The 26,484-nt window shown below is 45.7% G+C and overlaps 1 protein-coding gene across 1 annotated transcript in view; it reads right to left on the minus strand.

The window, feature by feature from the left end:
- ca10a (carbonic anhydrase Xa) overlaps positions 1-26,484 on the minus strand; it is a 74,699-nt gene that overhangs the window by 25,259 nt on the left and 22,956 nt on the right. The window contains exon 4 of the mRNA XM_056577632.1: positions 1,473-1,615. Coding sequence (XP_056433607.1) covers positions 1,473-1,615 — 143 coding nt within the window. The remainder of the gene's footprint in view (positions 1-1,472; positions 1,616-26,484) is intronic.

Raw genomic sequence — 26,484 nt, forward strand, 5'->3', positions numbered from 1 at the left:
GCCTGTGAGAGGGAGAGAGAATGGGAAAGAGAATTAGAGGGAGAGAGAATTAGAGAAATAAGGAGAGAGAGAGTGCGTGGGAGAGAGAGAGAGTGTGTGTGTGTGTGTGTGTGTGTGTGTGTCTTACGTAACTGTTTATGGAAGAGAGAGCGAGAGAGAGAGAGGGAGAGAGAGCGATAGAGAGAGAGGAAATGAGGGCCCTAAAAGATGAATGGAGAGAGTTGCTCCTGGCTTTATTTGACTTCACAGACGATCCGCCGAGGGGATAAAAACAACAGTTGGGCGCTGTTTGGATTTACTCGACCAGAACTTTAACGGCTCGCGGTTCAAACCATTCGAACCGTCGCACAAACACTTTTTGTCCGGCTGCCTTTGTCTCCGTCCACGCCCAACAACAACTCAGTTTGGACGAACAAAGACAACAGAGATGAAGCGGAAGCCATGCCTTCTCCTGCCTTAAAAACACACACACAGCCCACCCTGCGGAGAGTAGGTCATCACACACTCTCTGGGATGTGTGGCATCATCTCCCGGTAAACAAACAGCCCATCTGGGCAGGTATCCTAATTAGCCGTTGTCATATGGCAGCGAACAAGGTTTAAATTGTACAGTACAGTGCGGTAGATACTCTCCGTATCGCCTGTGGTGTAGCAGCTGTACACAAAGAGAGCACCACTAAGTCAAAACAAAGAGAAGAAAACACTGTTCTCTTCGTAAAGTCCCGATGAGACACTGATCTTGTTTACTGTAAGCACACACATTTATTCTCTCGGTCATCGTGAGCATATTGCAGTTCGGGAACCCCCCGAAAAACAAAATGGGGGATGAAAATGGCCAAAATGCTTTTAAATTTGTCTCGGTGTGCTTCCCTGAGAACAAATAGACCACTTTGTCTGTCGACAGGAACAGTGGCGAGGATCATTGATCAGGGATGCGGTGCTAAGACGCTACCCACAATAAATAACTGGAGGAAATACAGAACACCTGCAGCAGTTCAACAACACAGCCTGGCAGCTGTGTGAGGGTGAGCTGAGCACAAGTAGAAACTGGAGAAAATCAACAAAACACCAGCATCCATCAAACAGTGAGAGAGAAAGAGAAAGAGAAAGAGAGGGAGAGGGAGAGGGAGAGGGAGAGAGAGAGAGAGAGAGAGAGAGACAAAGATAGTATGTGTTAGAGAGAGAGAAAGAGACAGATGTAGAGGTGAGAAAAAAAAAGAGAGAGAGAGGGGTGAGAGAGAGAGAGAGGGAGGGAGAGAGAGAGAGCAGGACAAAGAGTCAAAGAGAGTGTGTTTGAGAGAGAGAGAAAGACAAATGTAGAGAGAGAAGAGAGAGACAGAGAGAGAGAGAGACAGAGAGAGTCAGAGACAGAGAGAGAGAGACAGAGAGAGAGACAGAGACAGAGACACACACACACACAGAGACAGAGAGACAGAGACTGACACAGAGACAAGTGTTAGTGTGTGTGCGTACCTTGCGTCCCCCCGTGTTCAGCTTGATGGGCGTGAGGAAGGGGTCAAAGATCATGTGACTGGTCTCTATGTTGACCGGTGACTGCCTCTTGCCCACAGAGCACAGGTTCCACGCCGAGTTCACCAGGCCCCAGAACGACGGCACTGAAAACACACACACACACACAGATCAGCATCTCCACAAACAGAGGACATAGAACTGAGGAGCAGAGAGAGGGATTAAACACCGGTTTTGTGGTTCTTCAGTCTACAGAGGGCTAGGGTAAGGCTTTGATCTACAGAGTATGGGTTTTAAATCATCCACGTTTCAACTCGGATCAGAAGACAAACGGTACATTAATTTTCATTGTAATGTGACAATCGCTCAAAGCACGCCTTACAACACACTTACGCTCGCTCGCGCACACACACACACACACACACACACACACACACACACACACACACACACACACACACACACACACACACACACACACACACACACACACACACACACACACACACACACACACACGCCAACCATTTAAGGCTGGCTAGGAGCAGTCAGGGGTCCGGGTGTCATGCTCATGGGCACAAAGGCAAAGGGGGGCAGAGGAATTGCGGCAGCTCTGCAGGTAGCAGATAGTCCTGCTCTCACCAAGGACAAGGTTAAAGAAACGTGGATTCGAGGCCCTGCTCGCGACGGATGATGGAAAGCAGTCACTTTTCACCAGCATTAGTGACATGAACATGATTAGCATACAGAGAAACTCATTATGATTCCACCCCCTCCGCCCTTAAACCGTGGCTATATAAGGAAAACAACTGGAAGAAAAAAACTAACACTGCACTGGTGGGAGCGTTTAATCGAGAACACAAATCATCGCTGTCATCACAACGCCACTGAAGAAACATTCTAGACATCTTGTCCATATTATTAGAACAGTAACAACATCCTATACCACAGCGCTGTTGAATCCCGGGTCTTGATCAATAACGTTCCAAGGGTGTTGCGTTGCTTCTGGTAATGCACACCCTTGATAATGCGCACCTCTGCCTTTTAACAGTTGGGAATCGATGCGCTACAAATTAGAAACGTTAACAACAAAGTCTAATACAACTACCGACCAGATGTTTTTTCTCGACAGTACAAACACAAAATGCTGAAAAAAATATGTACGTGATAATTGAAAGTATCGTCTTAAGCAGCTGTGGGTATGGGCGGAATAAATCACTCCGGGTCTGGGAAGACTGGGAATTTTATTATATTCACTGTTTACAAGCACAGGTTTAATATTATATGCACTGACTATGTAAGGAATAGAGCAGTATGGGGTGTCTCGTTATTTTATTGTATACACTGAACACTACTCCAGGGGAGGACATGTAAGGGATAAAACCCTGTGGGTATCCCATTATGGAAGCATAATGTACCACCTGGTGAGGGAGCTGGTGATGCTAACCACCTCTGAAGTACATTATCTCGTCGTATTATGGGTGATATGCATTGACGAGGCCTTGGGAACAGAACTGCGATCAGCACATTGTTAGGCCGTTGCAGAAAGATGATAAAGTACAAACTTGAACGGCACGGAAAATATCGGAGAAAGGTATTACGTGTGCCGAAGAAAAACGCCAACCTTTGGCAAGACTTCATTTCTTGCTTGGCGGCATGTCTTATCGTTTTCAACTCCATTAAAGAAAGAAGGCCACTTAGAAAAGGTACTAGAAAAGGTGCCCATGTCCATTTCCCTTGGCCACTTGGTATTAAATATAGATACGACGTTAAGTCCACGACGCATACTCTTTGGTAATGTAGGAACATCTAAACGCATGATGAATCACAGTGCCAGCGCAGAACCCAGAGAGAGCGCGTGTTTGGGATCGAAGACTTGGAGTGTTGGTGCAGCCTGTTCAGAAAAAGGTTATTTTGGGTTACGTTGAGAAGTTTCTATATGGGAAGCCCTAAATCACTGCTGACACAGAACACAGGAGTCAACAGAGAGCAGCAGCGATATGCATCACCGTCTGTATGCAACTTGGGTTTGCAAACTTAGGTTAGCACACTTAGAAATATTTCACAAATGTACTCAGGGAAAGCTTTTCTATAAAAATCCAACTGAAAAAATTCACTAAAATTGCCATCATCCACAGCCATTTGTTTCACTGTAAATCTTGTTTTTCTTTTACTGATTTTAGTTCTATATATTCTCTTGTTATTCTCCTGTATTTATTTTGTATATATGTTATTGTTTTAATCTCTTGGTGTTCTCCTGTCATACTGTCTATATTTATATATTGCATATACATTTTTTTTTCTGTTAACGTCTATGTATTCACCTCCAGCAGTTTTTCGTTACTGTTCCGCAAAAGGACAGATTGGTCCAGCTGTCTGTCAATCAAAAAAAATCGGTTTGAATGGACCAATTAAAAGACAGTCTAAAGTAAATGCACGGCAGAAGTCAAACTGGGTGCTTAACCGCTCTAATAGTTACTGCTACTATGGAATGTTCTACGTTTCAAATCTCTCACAGTATTTCCAATACCTTTTAAAGGTTACAGTAAATGGTGCAAGAGCCATATCTGTAATATCAGGAGGTAATAGAGAGGAGTGAAGCAGGCATTACCATCCGCCTTTGAGCCGCAGTGGAATTATGCAAATCTGCATTTAAATATCGCCCAGACAATGAGACCCGATACACCATGACACACCATATGAATGCTCTACACACTGTAAGGCTGCACCCATGTCATGTGGACAACACAAGACACATTTAAATATGGCACACAACACATTCCCGGTGTTATGCCTTGTAAGATATCTAGTAGGGAACTCTGAGGTGTTCACACCAGACATAAAAATACGAGAATGATGAAAGAATTTATAATGCAATTGTTGGATTCAAGACAAATTAAGATCGTACCGTACCGTCCCAATTAAAACATTTGACAGTGTTCTTAATCTTGTCGAGTGTTGAAGTGGAAGTGTTAAGGAGCTTTTTGTGGACCGCCAGCCATCACTTGATAAAGGAGGTAGTGAACGAGTCGTCTGGGGATGGAGGACAGCCATGAAAGACGAGTGGGGAGAAAAAGTTGGAACCGAAGAGAGAGTTAGAGGGAGAGAGCGAGATAGAACGAGAAAAAAAGAGAAAGTGAAAGAAAGAGGGACACACACACACACACACACACACACACACACACACACACACACACACACACACACACACACACACACACACACACACACACACACACACACACACACACACACACACACACACACAGATAGACAGAGATATAGAGAATGACTGCTCTTCTCTGTCGCTAGATCCTTCATGGAAACGACAGGAAATCTATGCGCGGCGATGGGAATAGGAGAGTGAGGGAATCGATCCATTAAACCCCGGCCCTTGTTGTAAATGTACACATAATTATTAGGTCTTGATAGATCCCTGGACGCGACCGCGGTGGCAGCAACAATCACTCAGCGCTGACAGAAGCACAACCGCAGAGACCGGTCCCAGGGTGGGGACGGCCCTATATCACTGAACTCCCCCTCGCACATTAAGGGAGCCATTCCATTTCTCATTAGTGTGAGTTGTAAAACGGGGGATCTATTGTGATGGGTGGTGTTTATGCATTCATGGTACATGTATATGCATGTGTATGGTGATATATATGGTGTGGCCGTTGGCACCCGGGACATTTAGTGTAGAGGGTAGGTGCAAGGCTTGGTTATAGCGCCATTGAGGTGGTGTTGGTGGTGTTGGTTGGGTTGATGGTGGTGTCGGTTGTGAGGATGGAGGTGGTGCTGCTGGTGGTGGTGTTGGTGGTGGTGGAGGTGATGCTGGAGTTGATTGACATGGGGATGGTAATGGTGATAGTCTCGGTTGTGGTTAATGGTAATAATTGTGGTTGCGTTGGTGGTGGTGCTGATGGTGACAGTGATGGTGGTGGTGGTGGTGGTGTTGGTAGCGGTGGTGGTGGTGTTGGTAGTGATGGTGGTGGTAACAAAGGTTATTAGCTGAATGGGGATGGGGTGGGGGATGAAGTGAGGTGCTAACTTATCATCGTTATGTATTACTTATTGTTACCAAATATTGCATCACACTCATGTGCTGAACAAATGTTATACTGCTTCATCATTAAAATATTGGTTTGTTGTTTACCCCGGAAATGTCACCAGGGTGGAATCACTTTACAGCTTCACAGGCAATATTTATCTCCACCATACTTCACAAACTAAAAAATGCAAATGAGTTGGCATATTCCAACAGTCTATTTATTAAGCAACATCACACAAACCTATAAGGTTTGTGTAAACACACACAAAAACACACACACAAACACACACAGATGTGGATACGCATGGGAGAGAGATGTACACGGGGATTCTGCCTGGCTGTGTGAAGCTCACTAAGCAGAGACCGATAGGACAGGCATAACATGTCTTCACTCTGTCACCTAAATATAGAGGAGACGTCTTTTCGATTTACACGTTCTATATGAGTGATAGTCTTTGGGGAAACGCTGTTGCTCAGTCCTCCCGTGTCCTCCTTTGTCTACACCTTCATTCTGTTTTTATGGGACCAGCAGTAGAAAAAAAAAAAGGCAGTTCCCTTTCTAATTGCTGACACTAAGCTGTGGAGAGAGGGGGAGAGAGAGAGAGAGAGAGAGAGAGAGAGAGAGAGAGAGAGAGAGAGAGAGAGAGAGAGAGAGAGAGAGAGAGAGAGAGAGAGAATAGAAGAAAGTAGAGTGGGCATAATGCTTACTGAAGCAGGTCTGTGCTAAGCAACATCTTAATGATAATGAATGTCCGATGAATTGAAGTGGATCTCTCTCTCCCTCTCTCTCTCTCTCTCCACCCCGGAAAGGGGATTTCGATCAGACGATGGTTCCCCAGCAGCGAACCGTGGCTTCTGAGGTGTCTGTACATACAGAGAGTATGATGCACCAAAGAAGAACGCGTCATCGATTTTTAGACTCAGCCTCTTATATCCACACAAAGGAACATGGCATCCTCTCATAAGCTCACTGCTGTTCTATTATTGTATAGTCCCATTGCTTTTTATTTCACCACTCATGGTTGCTCAGGGAGAACACACAGACACAGAAACAGAACTGCAGATCGGTGCCCCATGCCTGACAGAGCCATTAAGCCGTTTAGACCACAGTGTGGCGAGGTGGAGACTTCTAGCACCTGGTCCACACCGGCTCATTACCGCCACGTAGCCACGGAGCAGTTTCATCAGGTGGAGCTCGCCTGCTAATGGCGAGCTCACGCAAGCGCTACAGACGATTAGCAGAACCCACCGTGGAGAGGCCGGCCCGGTGCCCTGCTCCGGTGCGGAGCCGCGTGTGATGTGCCCGGTGAGTCCCCATTGTAATTCCGCACAGAGCAGGGTTGGCGGCGCGTGAACGCGTTAACAACCCAATCCCCCCCCCCCCCCCCCCGCTTCACACGGATAGGTGTGGTGGCGGGGCGGTGGGGGAGCGGGTTTGCAACTGGCGGTTTCCTGTCTGTAACGCTGGTGACACCATGGTTAATTCTACCGGTGTAGAGGGGCCGGCGGGGGCAGCTCATTAGCGACAGCTCGCCCAAGAGAATGACAAACACATCAGTCAAGCTGAGCGATCCGCTCAGGTTGGGATAGGGTTAGGGCTAGGGTCAGGGTTGAGGAGATGGTGACAGGGTTAGGGCTAGGGTCAGGGTTAAGGAGATGGTGACAGGGTTAGGGCTAGGGTCAGGGTTAAGGAGATGGTGACAGGGTTAGGGCTAGGGTCAGGGTTAAGGAGATGGTGACAGGGTTAGGGTTAGGATCAGGTTTATGGAGATGGTGACAGGGTTAGGGTCAGGGTTGAGGAGATGGTGACAGGTTTAGGGTTAGGGTCAGGGTTGAGGAGATGGTTACAGGGTTAGGGTTAGGGTCAAGGTTGAGGAGATGGTTACAGGGTTAGGGCTAGGGTCAGGGTTAAGGAGATGGTGACAGGGTTAGGATAAGGGTTAAGGAGATGGTGACAGGGTTAGGATCAGGGTTAAGGAGATGGTGACATGGTTATGGATGTGGTAGTCTCACAAATCCGACTTTAGATTAATATCTACAGTTGTGTGGGAGACTCAGTCTCAAATCTGTTATCAAGCCGTAGAATTGTGCAGAAAGTGTCGTTTAGGTATAAAATCAAAACTGTGTTGACTAGCCACCGTATAAATCATATTTGGGCACTTATTTAATTCCCTTTCTGAAATCATCAAACACTCGAAATTAGGTTTCTTCGGTGGAACAGCTCCTTAACGAAACAGGAAACCGGGTGCAACTCTACCCCTTGCAATTTCAGTTTGCCAGGCCCAGGCTGTGTGCCCTCAACCCCAGTAGGACTTCTGGATCCAAGTACATGGAGCCGGTTGACAGGATTAGGGTTTGAGTAATCTGGGATCCATAATCGACCATGCTAAAGGCAAATTTCTGGATGGTGATTCCACAGCGCCTGGGCCGGAAACCAGAAGGTGCGAGCGGTGGAGTTACTCTGTGTGAAGGAAAAACTAATTTGCAGGTGCAAGATGGAGTTTCCAAAAGACAATTTTAACAAATGCATGTCTACAGTGGCCAGTCTACTTCACAGGTTGGTTATTGGAAAGGTTGCTGTGAGAGTGTGTGTTGATGATGGCTGGTTTGAGCTGCCTCACCTGGCCGTGTCTGATTGGACCCGGCCAGGTGAGGCTGCTCAAACCAGCCATTCCCACACACTCCCACAGCTGAGTCTACCACTGCTTACTGAGTTTGCATTCGCTGTCGGCCTAGAACGGATACTGACAATGGGAAGACGATGCTATGGTTTTAGTGATGTACATGTAGGGCATTTAGCAGACGCTTTTATCCAAAGCGACTTACATCGGTTAATACACAAATTGACACACCGACGGCAGAGTCAACCATGCAAGGTGACAGCCAGCTCGTCAGGAGCAGTTAGGATTAGGTGTCATGCTCAGGGACACATCAACACTCAGCTAGGAGGAGCTGGGGATCAAACTAGCAACCTTTCGGCTACAAGACAACTGCTCTACCTCCTGAGCCAAGCCGAACCCAGTGATCGGTCCTCTTCTGTATCCAAAATAAATTGCCCGCCATATCTCCATTGTTCTGTTTCCAGTAGAGACCCATTCTAGGTAATGCATGCGTGCATCTACAAATCCTCCCCCCTCCCCACAAGCGACATGATTGGTTGACACTCATTTGAAGCGGAATAAACTGAAATGTCCCGTTCACCCAGATTTCAGGTAATCTGCCATCAGACTTTTTGATGTTAATGCATAGTCCGATTTGTGAGACTAGGGTAAGAGTGATGGCGAAGGGGGTTAGGGAGATGGTGACAGATAATAGAGATGGTGGTAATATCCGATAAGACGCTCCCTCGCCTCCCCTGGTCCCCTGACGGGCCAGCGGGCGACGTGCTGATCCATCATGAGGTGGAACTGTGTACTGGCCAACGATTTGCGCTGGTTTTACAGAGACAGCTCTGCTCTTCGTCCCTCTCGCTCCCTTCTTCTCCTCCTCCTCTGACCAAACTGCATTAGTGGCATGTCCTTACCAGAGTCCTAATTTGGTTTAAGACTTGCATCCCACAAAGACATAGAGAGAGAGAGAGAGAGAGAGAGAGAGAGAGAGAGAGAGAGAGAGAGAGAGAGAGAGAGAGAGAGCAAGAGAGAATGAAACAGAGTGAGAGATGAAGACAGTCGGTTAATTGCCAGTAGAAGTATTTCTCAAGGAGCGACTCACAAGTGAGGGTAAGAGAGAGAGAGAGCGAGAGAGATAGAGATAGAGCGAGAGGGACAAGAGAGAAAGTGAGAGCGAGAGAGAATGAAACAGAGTGAGAGATGAAGACAGTCTGTTAATTACCAGCAGTATTTTCTCAAGGAGCGACTCACAAGTTAGGGTTAGAGATAGCGAGCGAGAGAGAGAGATATAGCAAGAGAGATAGAGAGGGACAAGAGAGAAAGTGAGAGCGAGAGAGAATGAAGCAGAGGGTGAGAGATGAAGACAGTCTGTTAATTGCCAGTAGAAGTATTTTCTCAAGGAGCGACTCAGAAGTTATTTGTAAACCCCCAACTGAAACCCTCGCTGCACTCAGTCTGAAGTATTCATTCTCAAGTATGGCTTGTTAGCTTGATTCAAGCTGTGGCTGAAGACAGGTAGCCCTTAATGAAAACGGCTCCAGACATAAACCTGATAAAGCTGCCTTCACATTGGACAATCTAGCTGGGGTGTTATCTTGTGTTTTGCTGTTAAATAGCTGCCATTTAAAAAAAAGTTTTGATACCCTTGTGGAGAAGGCAAATATAATGGGCCGAATGCTTAAAGGTTCTGTTTCGACAGCAGGCCTGCTGACTATGAGTGGGCCAGTGTTAGCGGCAGGCATGTGGAGATGCTGCTGTTTCCTTTGTCCCTGTATCCTCCACAGTGGGGGTTAAAACTGCCTTTAGCGCTTGATGCTTCATAGCAGCGTGTTCTCACAAGCCAGGCAGCCCCAACACAATCACTGGGCAGGAAGACAACACAGATGTCTTGAAGTCGCCGTTAACCAACATCAGAAGTTGACTTGCGCAAAGTCCCCCCACCCAAAGAGAATTCCCTTTAACAGTTTACCAATCGGCGTTACCGTGGATTCCGACTAATGAAAGAAATCGGTCACACAAAAGTGTATTCCACTTACTCAAGAAATGTCTGAAGGTTGTAATTGGGTGTCGTATAATTTTTTTATTATTATTATTGTTCCAACAGCTTTAAAGCCATGAAATTAAATGTACTTTTCAAATGCGCAAGATATTTCCACAGTTTGTTTTATAAGTGAAATATTATTGACATAACTATATAATTACAAATTCATAACTATATAATTACAAATGATGTTGAATGGTTATTTACACATACATTTTTATGTCACAACTGATCCACATAATCTAATTTTCTGCTGAAAAATCAATGCAACATTTTTATTTTATTTCGTGTGATACAGCGTCAGACTAATAACTCAAACTACTTCAATGATATGTCTGCTTACATTACTTTTTTTTACGACTTAATCAACGACTTAATCACCAACCATATTAGAGAGGTACGACAACATGGAGAGCTCGGCTAATTATTCTCCAGTCTCTCACTCACCGAGGCCAGTTCCCTGGGGCATAATGTGCTTAATAGAGTTACACAAACAACAATGAGTAGAACACAAATAGGGGAACAGGGGATGTAACATGTCCGGTGTCACATTTGGGAGGATACTTCCTAAAAAAGTATCTAAGGTATCGGATGGTTCCTTGATCGGTGTACCACCTCCCATAATGCCGTGCGGCACAAGGACCATCGAGTTTCTTCATCTTTTGAATAAAAGCACATAAGGCATGAATACACAAATTTGACATTCGAACATCATTGCTCATTGGACCGCTGTCTTGATTCTGTCACTATTTTATTTGACCGTTTAGGAAAAACAGTAACTGGGTAAGCCTCAAGGACGCTTCTCCTACTTATCTGTGTATAGGTAGTCTCAGCCCTTACGTTGGTGTGCGCTTCATTGTTAAGTCTGATGAATGTCCTGTAGTTGGCTGAACCCAGACACGGCCTGAAGTGTGACGCTGATGATGGCAGAGCAGAGGGAGCAGCCTGTGTCACCGCTGGCTGTCACCGGCTGACTTTTCACACTTTTTCTCCCCCCCCCTCGCCCATCATCTTGTCACACAGCAGACAGGAACAAGGAAGAAAACGGAAAAAAGACGTGCGCAGCGAAAAGGAATTAGCTAACTAATCTCTGGCTAAGTGGCGATAAGGTCCCAGTAATAGAAATCATTCCGGCCCCTTTCATGTCCCAAAAAAGGGAGTTAAGTGGCGACAATAATAGTTTTTTTTCTCTCCTGTTGAGACATATCTCGGCATGCAGGAGGGGGGTTTAATAAGGGGACTGGCACCGGCTTTATACTCCCTGAGTGCTTCTCCAAGTGTCCGATGTCTGCGCTTCCAGGCAGCCCGGTTATAGCGTGTGAAAACCGATAGTCCTCCACATTATTCGGCGCTCTTTATCTCCACCCTCTGTGGCTGTTTAAGCGACTCTCGCACCATCGGGGGGATCAGAAGGCCCCGGCTGCAGTGTGTCTGCTCTGGTCTGTCAGAGGAGATGTTCTCCTCGTCTGCTGGTGGCACGGGGAAGAGAGGCCATTGCTATCTCTGCTCTCAGCGCGCTCGCTCGCGCTCTCTCTCTCTCTCTCTCTCTCTCTCTCTCTCTCTCTCTCTCTCTCTCTCTCTCTCTCTCTCTCTCTCTCTCTCTCTCTCTCTCTCTCTCTCTCTCTCTCTCTCTCTCTCTCTCTCTCTCTCTCTCTCTCTCTCTCTCTCTCTCTCTCTCTCTCTCGTCACATGACGTGATGTTTTGAGGGTGAAGATGTATCTTCTCCAGAGCGATGCCATTTTTGGAGATTGTTGCAATTAGCAGTGGAACAATCTGTAGTCAGCCCATTGAGGACGGCATTAATATTCAATCCTTAATAACTTTTAAATGAAATTAAACTGTCAAACGGGACCTCACGAAACATATTGCTCTGGATAATTAATCTATTGCAAGAATTAATTAACAGTTCTTCCGGTTGACTTAAGTGGTAGCCGGTCACTCTTCATCCCGCTATCGTGACCACAAATAGTTTGTTAGAGGAATTACAAGCTAGTCTCTAACGTAATTCACCTAAAGGCAGTAAGAGGAACAACATGCTAGTCTCTACTGTAAACCACCTAGAGGCCTTAAGAGGAACAACATGCTAGTCTCTACTGTAAACCACCTAGAGGCCTTAAGAGGAACAACATGGTAGTCACTACTGTGAACCACCTAGAGGTCTTAGAAGAAAACAACATGCTAGTCTCCACTGTGAACAACCTAGAGGTCATTAAAGGAACAACATTCTAGTCTATACTAAGAACCTCCTACAGGATGTTAGAGAAACAACATGCTAATCTCTATTGTGAACACCCTAGAGGGGCCATTGCTGCCACTTGACTCTCACAAAGACCAGCACAACAAAACCGCTCGTTCCTCTATGCAAATAAAAAGGCAATACTGCGAGGGAAATTACAAACCTCACATTTCAAAATGTGCAAAGAGACGTCCTTATGTTGCGTTCCCCCAACAATGCACTCACACTTCGCCAACAGACTTTTACACTCTGTGGGAAACACTTCCACGCATTGCTCAACAAAGCATTTGTGCTATCTTCCTGCCGCGTATGTAGCGTTTCCCAAGCCGGGCCCCTGACAGGCCTATTTTAGCTGCTGGTGGAGGGAACGTTAGCATTACTCAGAGTTCTGAGCTGCCGGAGAGGGAGTGTGTTACATCACCCTGTATCGAGCCAGTTGGAGCGCTCGTATGCAGAAGACAGCGTGGGAGTGTGGGAGATCGACAACTTGGCTGCGCATAATCCGGTCACTGTTGTCTACTTTTTTTTTGGTGTATTATTTTCTGCTTAAAGCACCATACGGAGGTTGTACCGCCGCCTGGCTTCCTGCACACCTCTTTTAAATACTAAACAGCTGGGTCCTAGAGGCTGACAGGCCTCATGCTGCGGAGGCACCGAGGCTAGGCTAGATATACACACAGACACACACTCATATATACACACACACACACACACACATCGATGTACTCAAACATAGACACACACATCGGTTTCCACAAACACACACACAGCTACACAAAGATACGCGCACACCCACTTGTATTGAATCACTGGTGAAAAAAACGAAAGAAAAGATAGTGCTTTTGTCAGCTATTCCGTGAAGTGTCTTTAATTTATAGATGCGTTTTTCCATATAAAGCCTAGCTCACAGTTATATGCTACAAGCAGCTGCAGATAGTCACAGGAGCAAGTAGAGTGCATTTGACAATGATGTGGGACAAGGGTTTTTCTTTAAAAGCCATTGAAAAAGGAAAAGCATGTGGTCGTGTGTGTGTATTCTTTTGCATCCGGTTTCTTATTTATTCTATACATAGGTTAAGGACATCGGTTTAAAGTAAATCCAAGCCTCAACAAAGAGCATTTTCTAGTTCACATCTGGGGGAGCAATATGGGGGAGGAGAAAAAAGTACATCGTCGGACAATTGAGTCTGAAAGAATGGTCAGAGAAAGTGGAAGATAAATAGAGCAGTGGTGGGAGGAAGAGAGAGGAAAATCAAATCATTTCTGAAGTGGAGAGTGAAATCACGGCCGGGGGCGTGGCCAGGGAGGACAGATGATGAAAGATACCCATCTGCCTTCGTCTGATTGGACATCAAGTTCAATCCAGGACCCGCAGCGTAGATCCCCTAGGAGGCCAGAGACCCAGAGCGTCACGGTGGGCCGAGAGAGACACACATCCCCATGGAGGGCAGAGAGCCACATCCCCATGGAGGGCAGAGAGCCACATCCCCATGGAGGGCAGAGACCCACATCCCCATGGAGGGCAGAGACCCACATCCCCATGGAGGGCAGAGAGCCACATCCCCATGGAGGGCAGAGAGCCACATCCCCATGGAGGGCAGAGAGCCACATCCCCATGGAGGGCAGAGAGCCACATCCTCATGGAGGGCAGAGAGCCACATCCTCATGTTGGGGAGGGACCCACATCCTTAAGGCATACCCACACCCCTAAAGCAGACCCACATCCGATGGGATATCTCCACATCAGTGCATCGCACACAAGGGTCATGATTAAAGATCTCTTACTAGTTCTAACAGTGATGTGTATCTCTCTCTGCCAGTGCAACCTTGATAAGACACCAAATAGAGTTTTGCTGTGAAAAAACCCAACAAAGCGACAATGAATTACTTAAGCTTCTGTGCCTTTCCTCTATCTGCTGTACTGCAGCACAGGCTTTGTGAGATGTGTAGGGTTTGTGGTAGTGGGGTAGGGTTTGTGGTAGTAGTTTAGGGTTAGTGATAGTACAGAGTTAGTAGTAGTATTAATAGTAGTGCAGGGTTAGTGGTAGTAGTGCAGGATTAGTACTAGTAGGGTAGGGTTAGTGGTACTAGTGTAGGGTTAGTGGTAGTAGTGTAGGGTTAGTGGTAGAAGGGTAGGGTTAGTAGTTGTACAGAGTTAGTAGTAGTAGAGTAGGGTTAGTAGTCGTAGGAGGGTAGGGTAAGTGGTAGTAGGATAGGGTTAGTGGTAGTAGTGTAGGGGTAGTGGTAGTAGTTTAGGGTTAATGGTAGTAGTACAGAGCTAGTACTCATAGTAGAATACACCACAATTTAGATGTGGAGACTGAACAAGTGTGGGTGTGGTTGTGGCTGTATGGGTTTTGTGTGTCCTCACCAGACAGACTCCCTTCTTCAGAAGGGGTCTGTCTGCCAGAGGCATGTGCTGTCCCGGGTGGAGGTCATAAGATCTCTCACACGCTGTCCTTTGAAGAGTTTTCTTTTCTTTTGGTTCATCAGTGAGTATTTTTTTTTTTGCAACCTACAAGTCAAGGTGATAAAAGTAAAAAAAATAAAAAATAAAGTCGATAATTGGCCTTGGAAGATCTCTGCAGCAGCAAATTCAGCAGCTTGTCTGCCGCGTAGCGATGCACAGGCAGCAAGTAGCTCCGTTATGAGGGCAGGCACTTCAAAAGGTGCTCGGCCTGCTACACGAGCAGACTATACAAGGCTAGAGGATGAAGCTGCATGCAGCCCATTCGAAAAGGATTAGCGCTAGTCGATTAGAACAGAGATGCGAGCCAGGCATAATCAAACCACAAACAACATTAATGACTACTCAACGCATATCCGCGTCTGCACTGTAAACAATCCACCGCTCACGCCGGGGGATGCACGGCTCACACTGCCCACTAGGGTGGCTCTCAGCCCAATCCCAATCCGAGGGGTGACCTTGCGTGCACGCTCGGGCCATGCATCCAGAACGCGATCCACCTCGGCTGTTAGGGCGGCCGAGCCAACGCGTGTGTGTGTGGGCGGGGGAACATGAACGAGAACAGGGTAAGCGATGTCATGGCGTGTAAAAGCGGTTTTAATTATCCCAAGCTCTTAGGAGCACAGATTAGGGCTGGTGGTGTGATGCCCCCCCTCCCGTGCATCCCACAGCTCTACGCGACCAGAGCCTCATCTGCTGCCCGGCCCGTTTAGCCCCCACCCCCCCCCGCCGCTCTTCATCTCCATGTTCGCTGTTATTTCATGACTGATTATCAAGCCCCCCCCACACACACACACACAGACACATGCACACACACACACACATAAGGGAAAGAAACCTCAAACGCACACACTCACTCACAAAAAATGGAAAGAAACCATGAACACACACATATACACTCACACTAAAAAACGCAAAATATTTAAAGAAACCTTGAACACACACGCACACGCACACACAGACACAGACACACACACACACACACACACACACACATGCCCTTTGAATGATGTAAAACAAACGAGGTGATGTAAGCCAACATGACCCACCTCGAAGGGGTTTGAAGCCCAGGGGCCATGAGCCCTAACCCAGCCATGTGCACAGTGAACAGCAAAGATAAGGAGGAGAATGACGAGGCAGGCCTGGTGGAAAGCACGCCGAACGCTTCACTGTGGTTATGTGGTACAGCGGCCCAGCGTCTTTGATTTGGCCACGGACACGATAAGGGCCATTAGACATTAGAAGTAGCAAAAGCAACGGCTTTGGAAGAGATAAAGGCCAACATGGGGTAGAATAACATGGGGTGAGGTTTGCTAGATAAAAGAATGAGCTAATTTAATGTTGTAGAACAAAATCTGGCCTGCTAATAAAGGAGAGTGGTTAGAAAGTGCAGCACTGTGGCTTTTTAAATCAGAATCATTATTTAGTGCACTTTGAGATCTCCTGCACATTACGCCTTAATGCATGCATTGTAATAATAATATAATAATGAATATATATATATATATATATATACTTCTGTTCTTTAACAGTACATCATGTTTAAAGTTGAATAAATATCTTCGGCCCATAGTCCTGTCATATTAATGCTGACTTTCAGAAGGCATTGGTTTTGACCAAAAATGATTTCATTCAGACTTGCAGAAATACATTTGAATGAATAAAGAACAAATTCAGAGGGGGAACGGGGTATACAAAACATAATTTGAACATAATTGGAGGCAAAGTGTTTGATGATCTGAATGAATAAACAAAGAAATCATTTGATAAAGAATTTAATTAAACCCAGTTGCATCACTTGCTTCCAAATTGCAGATTTTAATTTAGTCGCCTAAACGCTTTCAATGTATTCCTAATAATCCACAAAAATAATCATGTTACTATCCATCTCTTTCCAAATAATCGTAATAATCCATACCTTTGTTCAAACAACCTCCCGTTATAATCCAAATAATCCATACCATTGTTTTTACTACTATCAAACTCTCAATATAATCCTAATAATCCACACCAATGTTCTAACTACCAACAAAGTCTCAATATAAACCTAATAATCCACAGCATAGTTCAAACTACTATCAAACTCTCAATATAATCCTGTTAATCCACACCATTGTTCTAACTACCAACAAACTCTCAATATTATCCCCAAAATTCACACCATTGTTCTAACTACCAAAAAACTCTCAATATTATCCTGATTATCCAAACCATAGTTCTAGCTACTATCAAACTCTCAATATAATCCTAATAATCCACACCATTGTTCTACCACCAAACTCTTCTTCAACAATCCCAATAATCCACACCAATGCTCTAAACTACTACCAAACTCCCATTGTTCTGACTATTATCAAACGAACGTCCCAAAGCAACATGATTACACTACAATGTCCTAGGCATGTGATTGTTGTCATGTATGTATGTGATTGTTGTCCGGCTTGTATGTAATTGTTGTTCACAGCGAATGCATTTACAGCCCAAGACAAATAACTCCTTGTGGGACAATACAAGGAGTTATCTTATTTTATTTTACAAGGCTTCGGTTTAGTCTTCTCTTACGTAGTTGTACCTAACTTTTATTGATGTTGAATCAAAGGGATCCTGCAAATGGTCAAATCTCATTCTACATAATGTGTGTGTACACTCACATCCACTCCCGCACTCATTCATTCCCAGAGGCTTTAGTGCCAATCCAAAGTAGAAGATGTGAAGTTAGTGTGTACGTGTGTGTGTAACGTGTGCCTTGTTGAGAAAAAAATCGAGAAAAAATCAAAAAAAGATGGAGTGTGAGCAAAGTTTTCCCCGAGTGGATTCCCAGGCCACAAACGATACTCCAGTGGCGAGAGGGAAGATTTCCCATGATGCATCAGTTAATGGTGCATTTCTCAAGGAGTCCCATTGCTCTCCAAGGACCCAAAAGATCCAGCGGTCTTTCATCAGCCTCCGGGCGTCTCTGCCACTGCCTGAGAAATAATTATTGAACAGCAGAAACAGAGTGCTATATTTCTTCAGCCCTCCCAGCCAACCTCCCCAGGACTGATTGCAAAACCATTTGAAGTATGATACGACTGCGGATGGAGGAGTTGTGGCCGACGCATGAATAACAAATACGGGATTTACCAGTTTCCTGTGGAGGCCACTATTCGCCATAACTTTGAGATGGGGCTTTGATCCAGCTTTGCTGATATTTGTGTTACTGATATATTTATACATCATGTATTTATACATCATATATATATAGATATAGATATAGATACGTATATATATGAAAGAGGAACCGGCAGTGGGGCCCACACAGGAATTCATGACGTTGTTTGTTGATCTTGGTAATAAAATAAGAATCTTATCTCAAGTCATGAATACAGTTGGACGTTTTTTGAAAGATATGGACATCTTTGATCAGCTAGCTCAGGACAGGCGTAGCCTACATCCATTCCTCCATCCTAATCAAACAAAATAGACCCAATCCAACCATAACCACACGTCTGTCTGTCTGTCTGCCTCAGTCTCGTCCTCCGACTCAGTCTCGGAAATCTGCAGAACACTTTTATCCATAGTAAAAATGTAATAATAATATATTTTCTTAAAAAACATTAAAATTACTGCAGCAATATGAACTAGAATGTATTATTATATTATTATACTAAATTGCTGCTAGCTACATTACATTCAGTCGCAGTAACCATAGCCACGGACGCTGTCACTGTGTGTGTGTGTGCGTGTGTGTGTGTGTGTGAGCTTAAATGTGTGCATTTGTGTGTGTGTGTGTGTTTGTGTTATGCATGTAGTAATTGGTGTGTGTGTGAGTGTTGTGTGCTTACATTTGTGTGTGTTTGTGTGTGTGTGTGTGTGTGTGTGTGTGTGTGTGTGTGTGTGTGTGTGTGTGTGTGTGTGTGTGTGTGTGTGTGTGTGTGTGTGTGTGTGTGTGTGTGTGTGTGTGTGTGTGTGTGTGTGTGTGTGTGTGTGTGCAAACGGTGAGTGCTTTGTAAATCGAAGTGTTATCGCATTGGGGAACAAAGGAGCTGTAACAACCACACAAACACACACACACACACACACACACACACACACACACAAACCCACGGCTAATGGCCTTAAGGAGCAGATGTGGCTGTATCACCTGATGTGGGGCCAGAGGGGTACAATTGCTTTTGTGATCCCCAGGGTGCGTGCGACCTAGAACGCTGCATGTACAAAAGGGTTGTGGCGGCCGGCTCTGTGCCTCCTCCTATCAGTCACAATGCATTTACCTGAACAGCAGTGGGGCGGCCCCCCCGCCACTCGTCTGAGGGGGCTCCTTACCTCGCCGGCGTGTTCGTCTGGAGAAGCATGCCTGAACGCTGCTCTCCGTCATTTGCTGGAGGGTTGTGAGGAGCAGTCTCATGCCTCAGACTCCTCTTTCCACCACACCTCTCTGCCCGGGTTAGGGACATTCTGAGCGTAAACAACATCTGGCAGGAGAGCCATGGGGACTGGCTTTGCATTGTGATCGACTGGGCGGGAGAGGGTTTCGGTTAGACCCCCGTGCCGTTGCTGTTCAAGGCTGGGAAGCGTTGGATCACTGTGGCCGTCTGAGACGGCGTGATGGAGGAAGGCTTTTATTCGTCACACCTCCGCTGGTCGAAGCAGCGAACGCAGGAGGGAGTTAAACCTGCTGCTGGTCACACCGTCCACCGACCGCTACAGAAGGGAGGAGTCCCACCTACAGACCTACTACCAGGAGGGAGGGAGGAGTCCCACCTACTTCAAGGAGGGAGGTGTCACACCTACTAGCAAGAGGGAGGAGCCACACATACAGACCTACTACCAGGAAGGAGGGAGGAGTCACACCTACTAGCAAGAGGGAAGAGCCACACCTACAATCCTACTACCAGGAGGGAGGGAGGAGTCCCACCTACTACAAGGAGGGAGGTGTCACACCTACTAGCAAGAGGGAGGAGCCACACTTACAGACCTACTACCAGGAGGGAGGGAGGAGTCACACCTACTAGCAAGAGGGAGGAGCCACACTTACAGACCTACTACCAGGAAGGAGGGAGGAGACACACTTAAAGACCTACTACCAGGAGGGAGGGAGGAGCCACACCTACAACCAGGAGGGGGGAGTCAGACCTACGACCAGGAGGGGAGAGTCAGACCTACGACCAGGAGGGGGGAGTCAGACCTACGACCAGGAGGGGGGAGTCAGACCTACGACCAGGAGGGGGGAGTCAGACCTACGACCAGGAGGGGGGAGTCAGACCTACGACCAGGAGGGGGGAGTCAGACCTACGACCAGGAGGGGGGAGTCAGACCTACGACCAGGAGGGGGGAGTCAGACCTACGACCAGGAGGGGGGAGTCAGACCTACGACCAGGAGGGGGGAGTCAGACCTACGACCAGGAGGGGGGAGTCAGACCTACGACCAGGAGGGGGGAGTCAGACCTACGACCAGGAGGGGGTTTCTAGCTTTGTAACACGGCAGGAGGAGCCTCCTCTTCCTGCTGCACCATCAATAGGGGCTGTTTTATACACAGAGAGCACAGGGTGAACGATGAGGACGACGAAGTGGAGTCGTGCTTTGACAAATGGTTTGGGAACAGTGTAAGGGAAGGAAATAACAAAATTTGAGAAGTGAACACCCAACGGTTGCGGCATCAATACAGCAGGAGCACCTTGCCAAAGATGTCCCCCATCAGATGCTGTGTGCGTGTTTATGTGTGCGTGTGCATGTGCGTGTGCTTTTTTGGTATATGTAATCTACTGCAGTGCAAGGCAATTTTATATAAAAACATACTCTGTGCCTGTGGAGACCTTTTGGTTGTAGTGCGTTTGGTTATTATGTTTGCAGTGTTTTCCTCAACGTAATGCCACTATAATGAACAAACGGAGGAAGTAGGCAGCACCGTTAGCACTGCAGTGCACAGTCAGCTCTTCGGTTGCCTTCTATATGCGGCAGGGTCAACGTTATTTATTCTGGGTTATATCAATTCACTCGATATCTAATTTAAAGTGTTCCTAACGCATTTCATTTGGATTCCGCACTGATACTGATTCTCATTTGGATCGCACACAGATACATGCTATACCATCTCCTCTTTATTACTTTAAAGGACTTGATGTTTTCCTTCTTCAAGGCCAAAGTGTCTTTGTCTTAATTGGTCATTTTTACTTTTTATAGAAAGTTACAAATTATATCCCACTGTGATATACTGTGTACTTTTTTATAATAATAGCGTACGGTTTAAAGCTGAACTTCTGGCTGTCTTTTATCATTTTGGCTCTGTGTAGGAAGAGAACAGTGGAAACAAGAGTGAGAGCAGGAGAGAGGAATCTGTCATGTTGGACTACAGGGAGAGTGTATTAATGTTATCGCCAAGATTTGGGTAAAGGAGGGTTGAGATTGTAATGACAATAGGGAAATCCCCTACGAGATTTTAGAGTGAGAATTCTCCTTGATTGAGCGAGACTTGGTTAGACATGATAACAAAAAGACAGTATCAAGCGGAAGTAGAGTAAAAAGTTATATTTCTCCGGAGGGATCCTTTCCATAATGATAGAATATGATATGAGCCTTTCAGTGGAATAAATCAAGCACTTTTATAGGACCTACATTGACGGGCATAATTGCCCCAAAGGATAACAAATCAGCCATATTTCCTCAGAATACGCCTGCAGTGTTCTCACACAATACTGGACCAATTTCAAAAATGGTTGTTAGTCCCCTAAACCCAAAATGATCGGAAAAATGGGAACACGCTGAAGAATCCCTAAGTTCTCCTATAAGTCTTTGGGATATTTAGTACGGCTACTCATAATTTTCTGGTTAACCCTCAGTTTTGAAATTTGTTGCAACCATTTCAACACAATTGGGTCTTTTTTTTTTCTAAAAATCATGTTTACTATTATTATTATTTATTTATATTTGATATATTGACATCCTGCTAAAAAAGGCTTTGTATGGCTGAAACTTGCTGAACCAACAATTATTTTTAACTAATATTCTTAAGGCCATCTGTACAGAAGGGTCAAGAACAATGATGCATTGATTAATTTTGATATTGATCATGGAGAGATTAAAGGGTCTGGCAAGGGCGAAATGTGCGTCCTGGTAAAACACAAACACATACCGCTCTTTACCTATAAAGATAGTAGAAGAGTAAGGTCTGCTCTTAAGGGTAATATATTAACTTGCTATTCTACCACTGCCCCCACTCTTAACATAGCCCAAGGAGAAGATTGCATGTGCTCGAAATGATTTGTTTTTTAATAGGAAAATACATAAAAACCATTGGTTGCATTATCACTGTTGGGCAGCTGTCAAGTCAAACACCCTGAAAAAACACAGGCTGTTCCCTTATTGATACCACAGTGTCTTTTGATTATATTATGTCTCATTCATATTTTATAGAGATTAAGAATCACATCTACATAATTACCAGGACAAAATATATCAATTAGATTTGAGAAATAAAGAAATCCTAGTTTTCATATCTCATTTTATTAAACATTCTCGACTGGCGTTTTATATAAAAAGACAATTTAGGATTAGACAAACTTCAATATTGCACTTTGAAAAATTAGCCTAGCCCTTGGGATAAATCAGATTTGAGGTTGTACCACTGGTGTCTGCAATGACTTCTAGTTCTTATTTTGATTTATAAAGTGTCTACTAACGTTTATTCATACTCATTACTCTACATAACATCCCCCGATAAATATGAAATACTGCAAAGCACTCAGAGAGTAGCTAGTGAGCAGAATCTAACAGATAATCCCTCCGCGCATAAGCATATTATTTTATGATAGATATGATATATCCTGCAGTCATTCCATAATCTTCAGTCATTCCGAATTCCCTGACTTTGCAAGTAATGGGCAAACTGGGGGATTTAGTTTATGGGGCCTCCCTTTGAAAGGTGGAGCAGAGCCCTGCAGCGGAACCTTCTGAGGGGCTGACGGAGAAGAGACATGGAGGGCCAGGGTCTGATAGGCAGATAAAGGGAAGGACAAGGAGGTGGTGGTGGTGGTGGTGGTGGTGGTGGTGGTGGTGGTGGTGGTGGGGGTGGTGGTGGTGGTGGTGGTGGTGGTGGTGGTGGTGGTGGTGGTGGTGGTGGTGGTGGTGGGGGTGGTGGTGGTCAGGGTGGTGGACGAGGATGGCTGTAAGGAGGGGAGGTGGAGGACGAGATATGAGGAGGAGGACAAGGGGATGTGAGAAGGAGGTGGAGAGGATTTGCGGAGCTTGAGGTCGAGATGTAAGAAGAGGAGTCAGAGGAGGGGATGTGAGGAGGTGGAGGAGGGAATGTAAGGAGTAGTGGTGGAGGAGGGAATGTGAGGAGTAAAGGTGGAGGAAAAGATGTGAGGAGTAGTGGTGGAGGAGGGAATGTGAGGAGTAAAGGTGGAGGAAAAGATGTGAGGAGTAGTGGTGGAGGAGGGAATGTGAGGAGAAGGAGGAGGAGGGAATCTCTCTGTGCTCTTTGATCCCATTATCCTCGAGAGACGCTACTGTGGCTGAAGAGCTGGGTTCTGGTATCACTTGACCCTCAAGGCTTAACTCAAACACACACAAACATACAGACAATAGAAAACACACACACACGCCTTTAAAAGTATACCTGCCTGTGTCTCCAGAGACAAACTCTCTAAGACTTACTGTGATTCATTGCTTCCCAGAAATGCAAAGACACTGAGAAATAAACACACACACACACACATTCAATAATGGTGTAAAAATTGCGGAAACATATACACAAATTCATACACACGTGCATCTTTTTCTTCCATGCGGTCTCAAGTACAAGGTGTGTGTGCATCCAGTCCACACACACACACATAATTTTGCATGCACGCATCCAAACACATGCACATATATCATACCAATGTTGTGTGAATGCAAGCATTGGCAAAATGTAAGCCACACCCTGACCCCTGGAGGATGATTCTTCCCTGTGCAAGTGCAACACACAAACCCACACACAAACGCACAAACAAACCCTCACACAACAACGGATGAAATGTGAACAAATGCCTGTGGACTTCTTTTAAAATAGCTGATCTGGGCATGCTTTTCGAACATAAGCATGCGGCGTATGTTTGTGTTGTAGTGAGAGTCGTCGTTCATATTTGTTCCCAACCTTAACGCAGGTGCAAAAACGTGTCGGTGCACAACAGACAACAGAGGACCATCTGGCCTGACCCAAACACATGAGGTACCGCAGGTCCCACTGTAGCGCTGCCATGTGCACTGGGGACATCTGATACGACCACAATAGAATATATTATCCAGGGTGCTGAAGAGATTTGAACCCAGAGGATCTTGCCAATGAGCCTGTTGATTCAATTAACTTGACATGACAATTGATTTGATAATTGGTTTAGGGTGTTCACATTAACATGTGAATCACAAAGAAACTTGAGAAATTGATTCACATGTTAATGTGAATCTCTCTCTCTCTCTCTCTCTCTCTCTCTCTCTCTCTCTCTCTCTCTCTCTCTCTCTCTCTCTCTCTCTCTCTCTCTCTCTCTCTCTCTCTCTCTCTCTCTCTCTCTCTCTCTCTCTCTCTCTCTCTCTCTCTCTCTCTCAATACTTCACGGATTTCCGTAACGAAATTCCAATAGTTCACGACGGGATTAGGTCATCATTGCATATATGAATCGATTCATCATGAATGGACTCGGCCCTGCTTTAGACGGCTGGAGAAGAGAAGACAGGGATGAGAGATTTTCAAAAGGGCAAGAAAGACAAAACCATGCATCCACTCATGGGACAGGACGGGAAGGAACCATATGGCAAGTAAAACTTTTTAAACACCAATAAAAACACAGCATATGTTTAGACACAACAAAAATAGATTGAAAGTCGGTCCGTCCATCTATCTCAGACAGACAGACAGAGAGAGGGAGAGATAAATATAATACATTGCAGGAGGCAATTAGCAAGACTAATATTATGCTGGGAAAGATGCAGGAGGGCGGGCTGTTCCCCGCCAGCTGGAATGCTCTTGTGCTCTTGAAGCGTATTCTGATAGCACACATGCTACGCTGGCATAGGCCAAAAGCTACACCAGGGTAGCGCACATGCTACGCTGCTATAGGATTTATTTTGTGTTTTTTCCTGCCCAAGTGCATTATGGTTATCAGGCCAACTGATGTGTCATGGATGGATGACATGGATGTGGGCCTGAGCACGAACTCACACACACACACACACACACACACACACACACACACACACACACACACACACACACACACACACACACACACACACACACACACACACACACACACACACACACACGCGCGCGGGCGCGCGCGCGCGCGCGGGCGCGCACAGAGAGAGTGTGAGAGAGAAGCAGAGACCCTCTGCAGCCCGCAGTGTTAATCAGATGATTGATGCAGTGTTAACTTTCCTTCTAATGAGTACAATTCCAACAGCCATTAAGAATTCTTGATATTTAACACCAACCCTATAGTCCCGTTCGCACTTGTCGTCACCACAAGACAAGCGATTAAAGCACAGCTCCAGGGGAGACTACCCTCCCCTTCTGAGTGAGCTCCATCTGGTGAATGTCAATCAAGGTCTCACCGAGCCAACGCGTAAAACAACAGATGTTGCCAAACTCTTCTCTCTCGCACTGACAGCCGCAGAGAAAGGAGATTACGGAAACGGCCCGGTATTCCTGTGACAGGGATATTCCTGAGTTACATGCGTGCGCGTATGTTAGACACTAGCAGGGGTAGTGGCGGGACAAACTAATCTGTTTATGCTCTACATACAAGGGACACTGTTCCCATTGCGCCGACAACGACTGCCAGATTATAGTGGCAGCTTCTAATGTGATGCTCGTTAAATTCAGCTTATTAGTTGTTTAGCATCAAATGTCATCAAAATAACTTCCCCTGCAGTTAAAAAACATGTGTGATGACGTTGAGTTGGAGCTGGCAGGCTCTGCAGTCAATAATATCATGTGGTGCTTATGTTCCCCCTCTCCCGCTGTACAGCTAACATGGACAGCTGGGTGGGCTTGTTTTGTCATTTTGATGTGACCCTATCAAATCTTAAACAATTACATAGGATCAAACTCTGTTGCCTCCTGTTTAGACCATGGCATGAGAAAACGCAGCCCATTATGGAGAACGCTCAGCACCTTCACCGAGCATCAGTCAAAAAAGCTCTGTGCGGTAAAACCACCTAAGGAATATGTGTGCGTGCTTGCTTTCGTTATTTATATAGTGCTCCCTTAACCTTGTCGCTCCTGAGCGAATGAAAAGCAAAGCAGGAGAGAAAAAGTTTTAAATAAAGATCTTTTGAATCCCCAATTCCCTTAACTCTCCGGAAAACCCATTCCATGTTAAATGTGAATGAGCCTTTTGCCATGTGTCACATGAAAAATAGATGTTCATATAAATGGGAGCAATATCAAGGTTTGTGAATGGGTTCAATCTGAGGTGGGGTGAGGGTGTGTTGACGGCTCCTCAGACGGCCTGTGTTCAAGTTGTTTCTGCGTCGCAGGGTCATTCGTTACGGCCCCAACAGCAGTGTGCAGGAATATTAAGAGGGAGAAGGAAGCCGGTGCAAGGAGGGCTTCGACCCTGCCCTTCCCTCGACTCTCCATCCTCTATAAAATA

Source organism: Gadus chalcogrammus, chromosome 18, assembly GCF_026213295.1.
Source record: "Gadus chalcogrammus isolate NIFS_2021 chromosome 18, NIFS_Gcha_1.0, whole genome shotgun sequence".
Lineage (NCBI taxonomy): Eukaryota > Metazoa > Chordata > Actinopteri > Gadiformes > Gadidae > Gadus > Gadus chalcogrammus.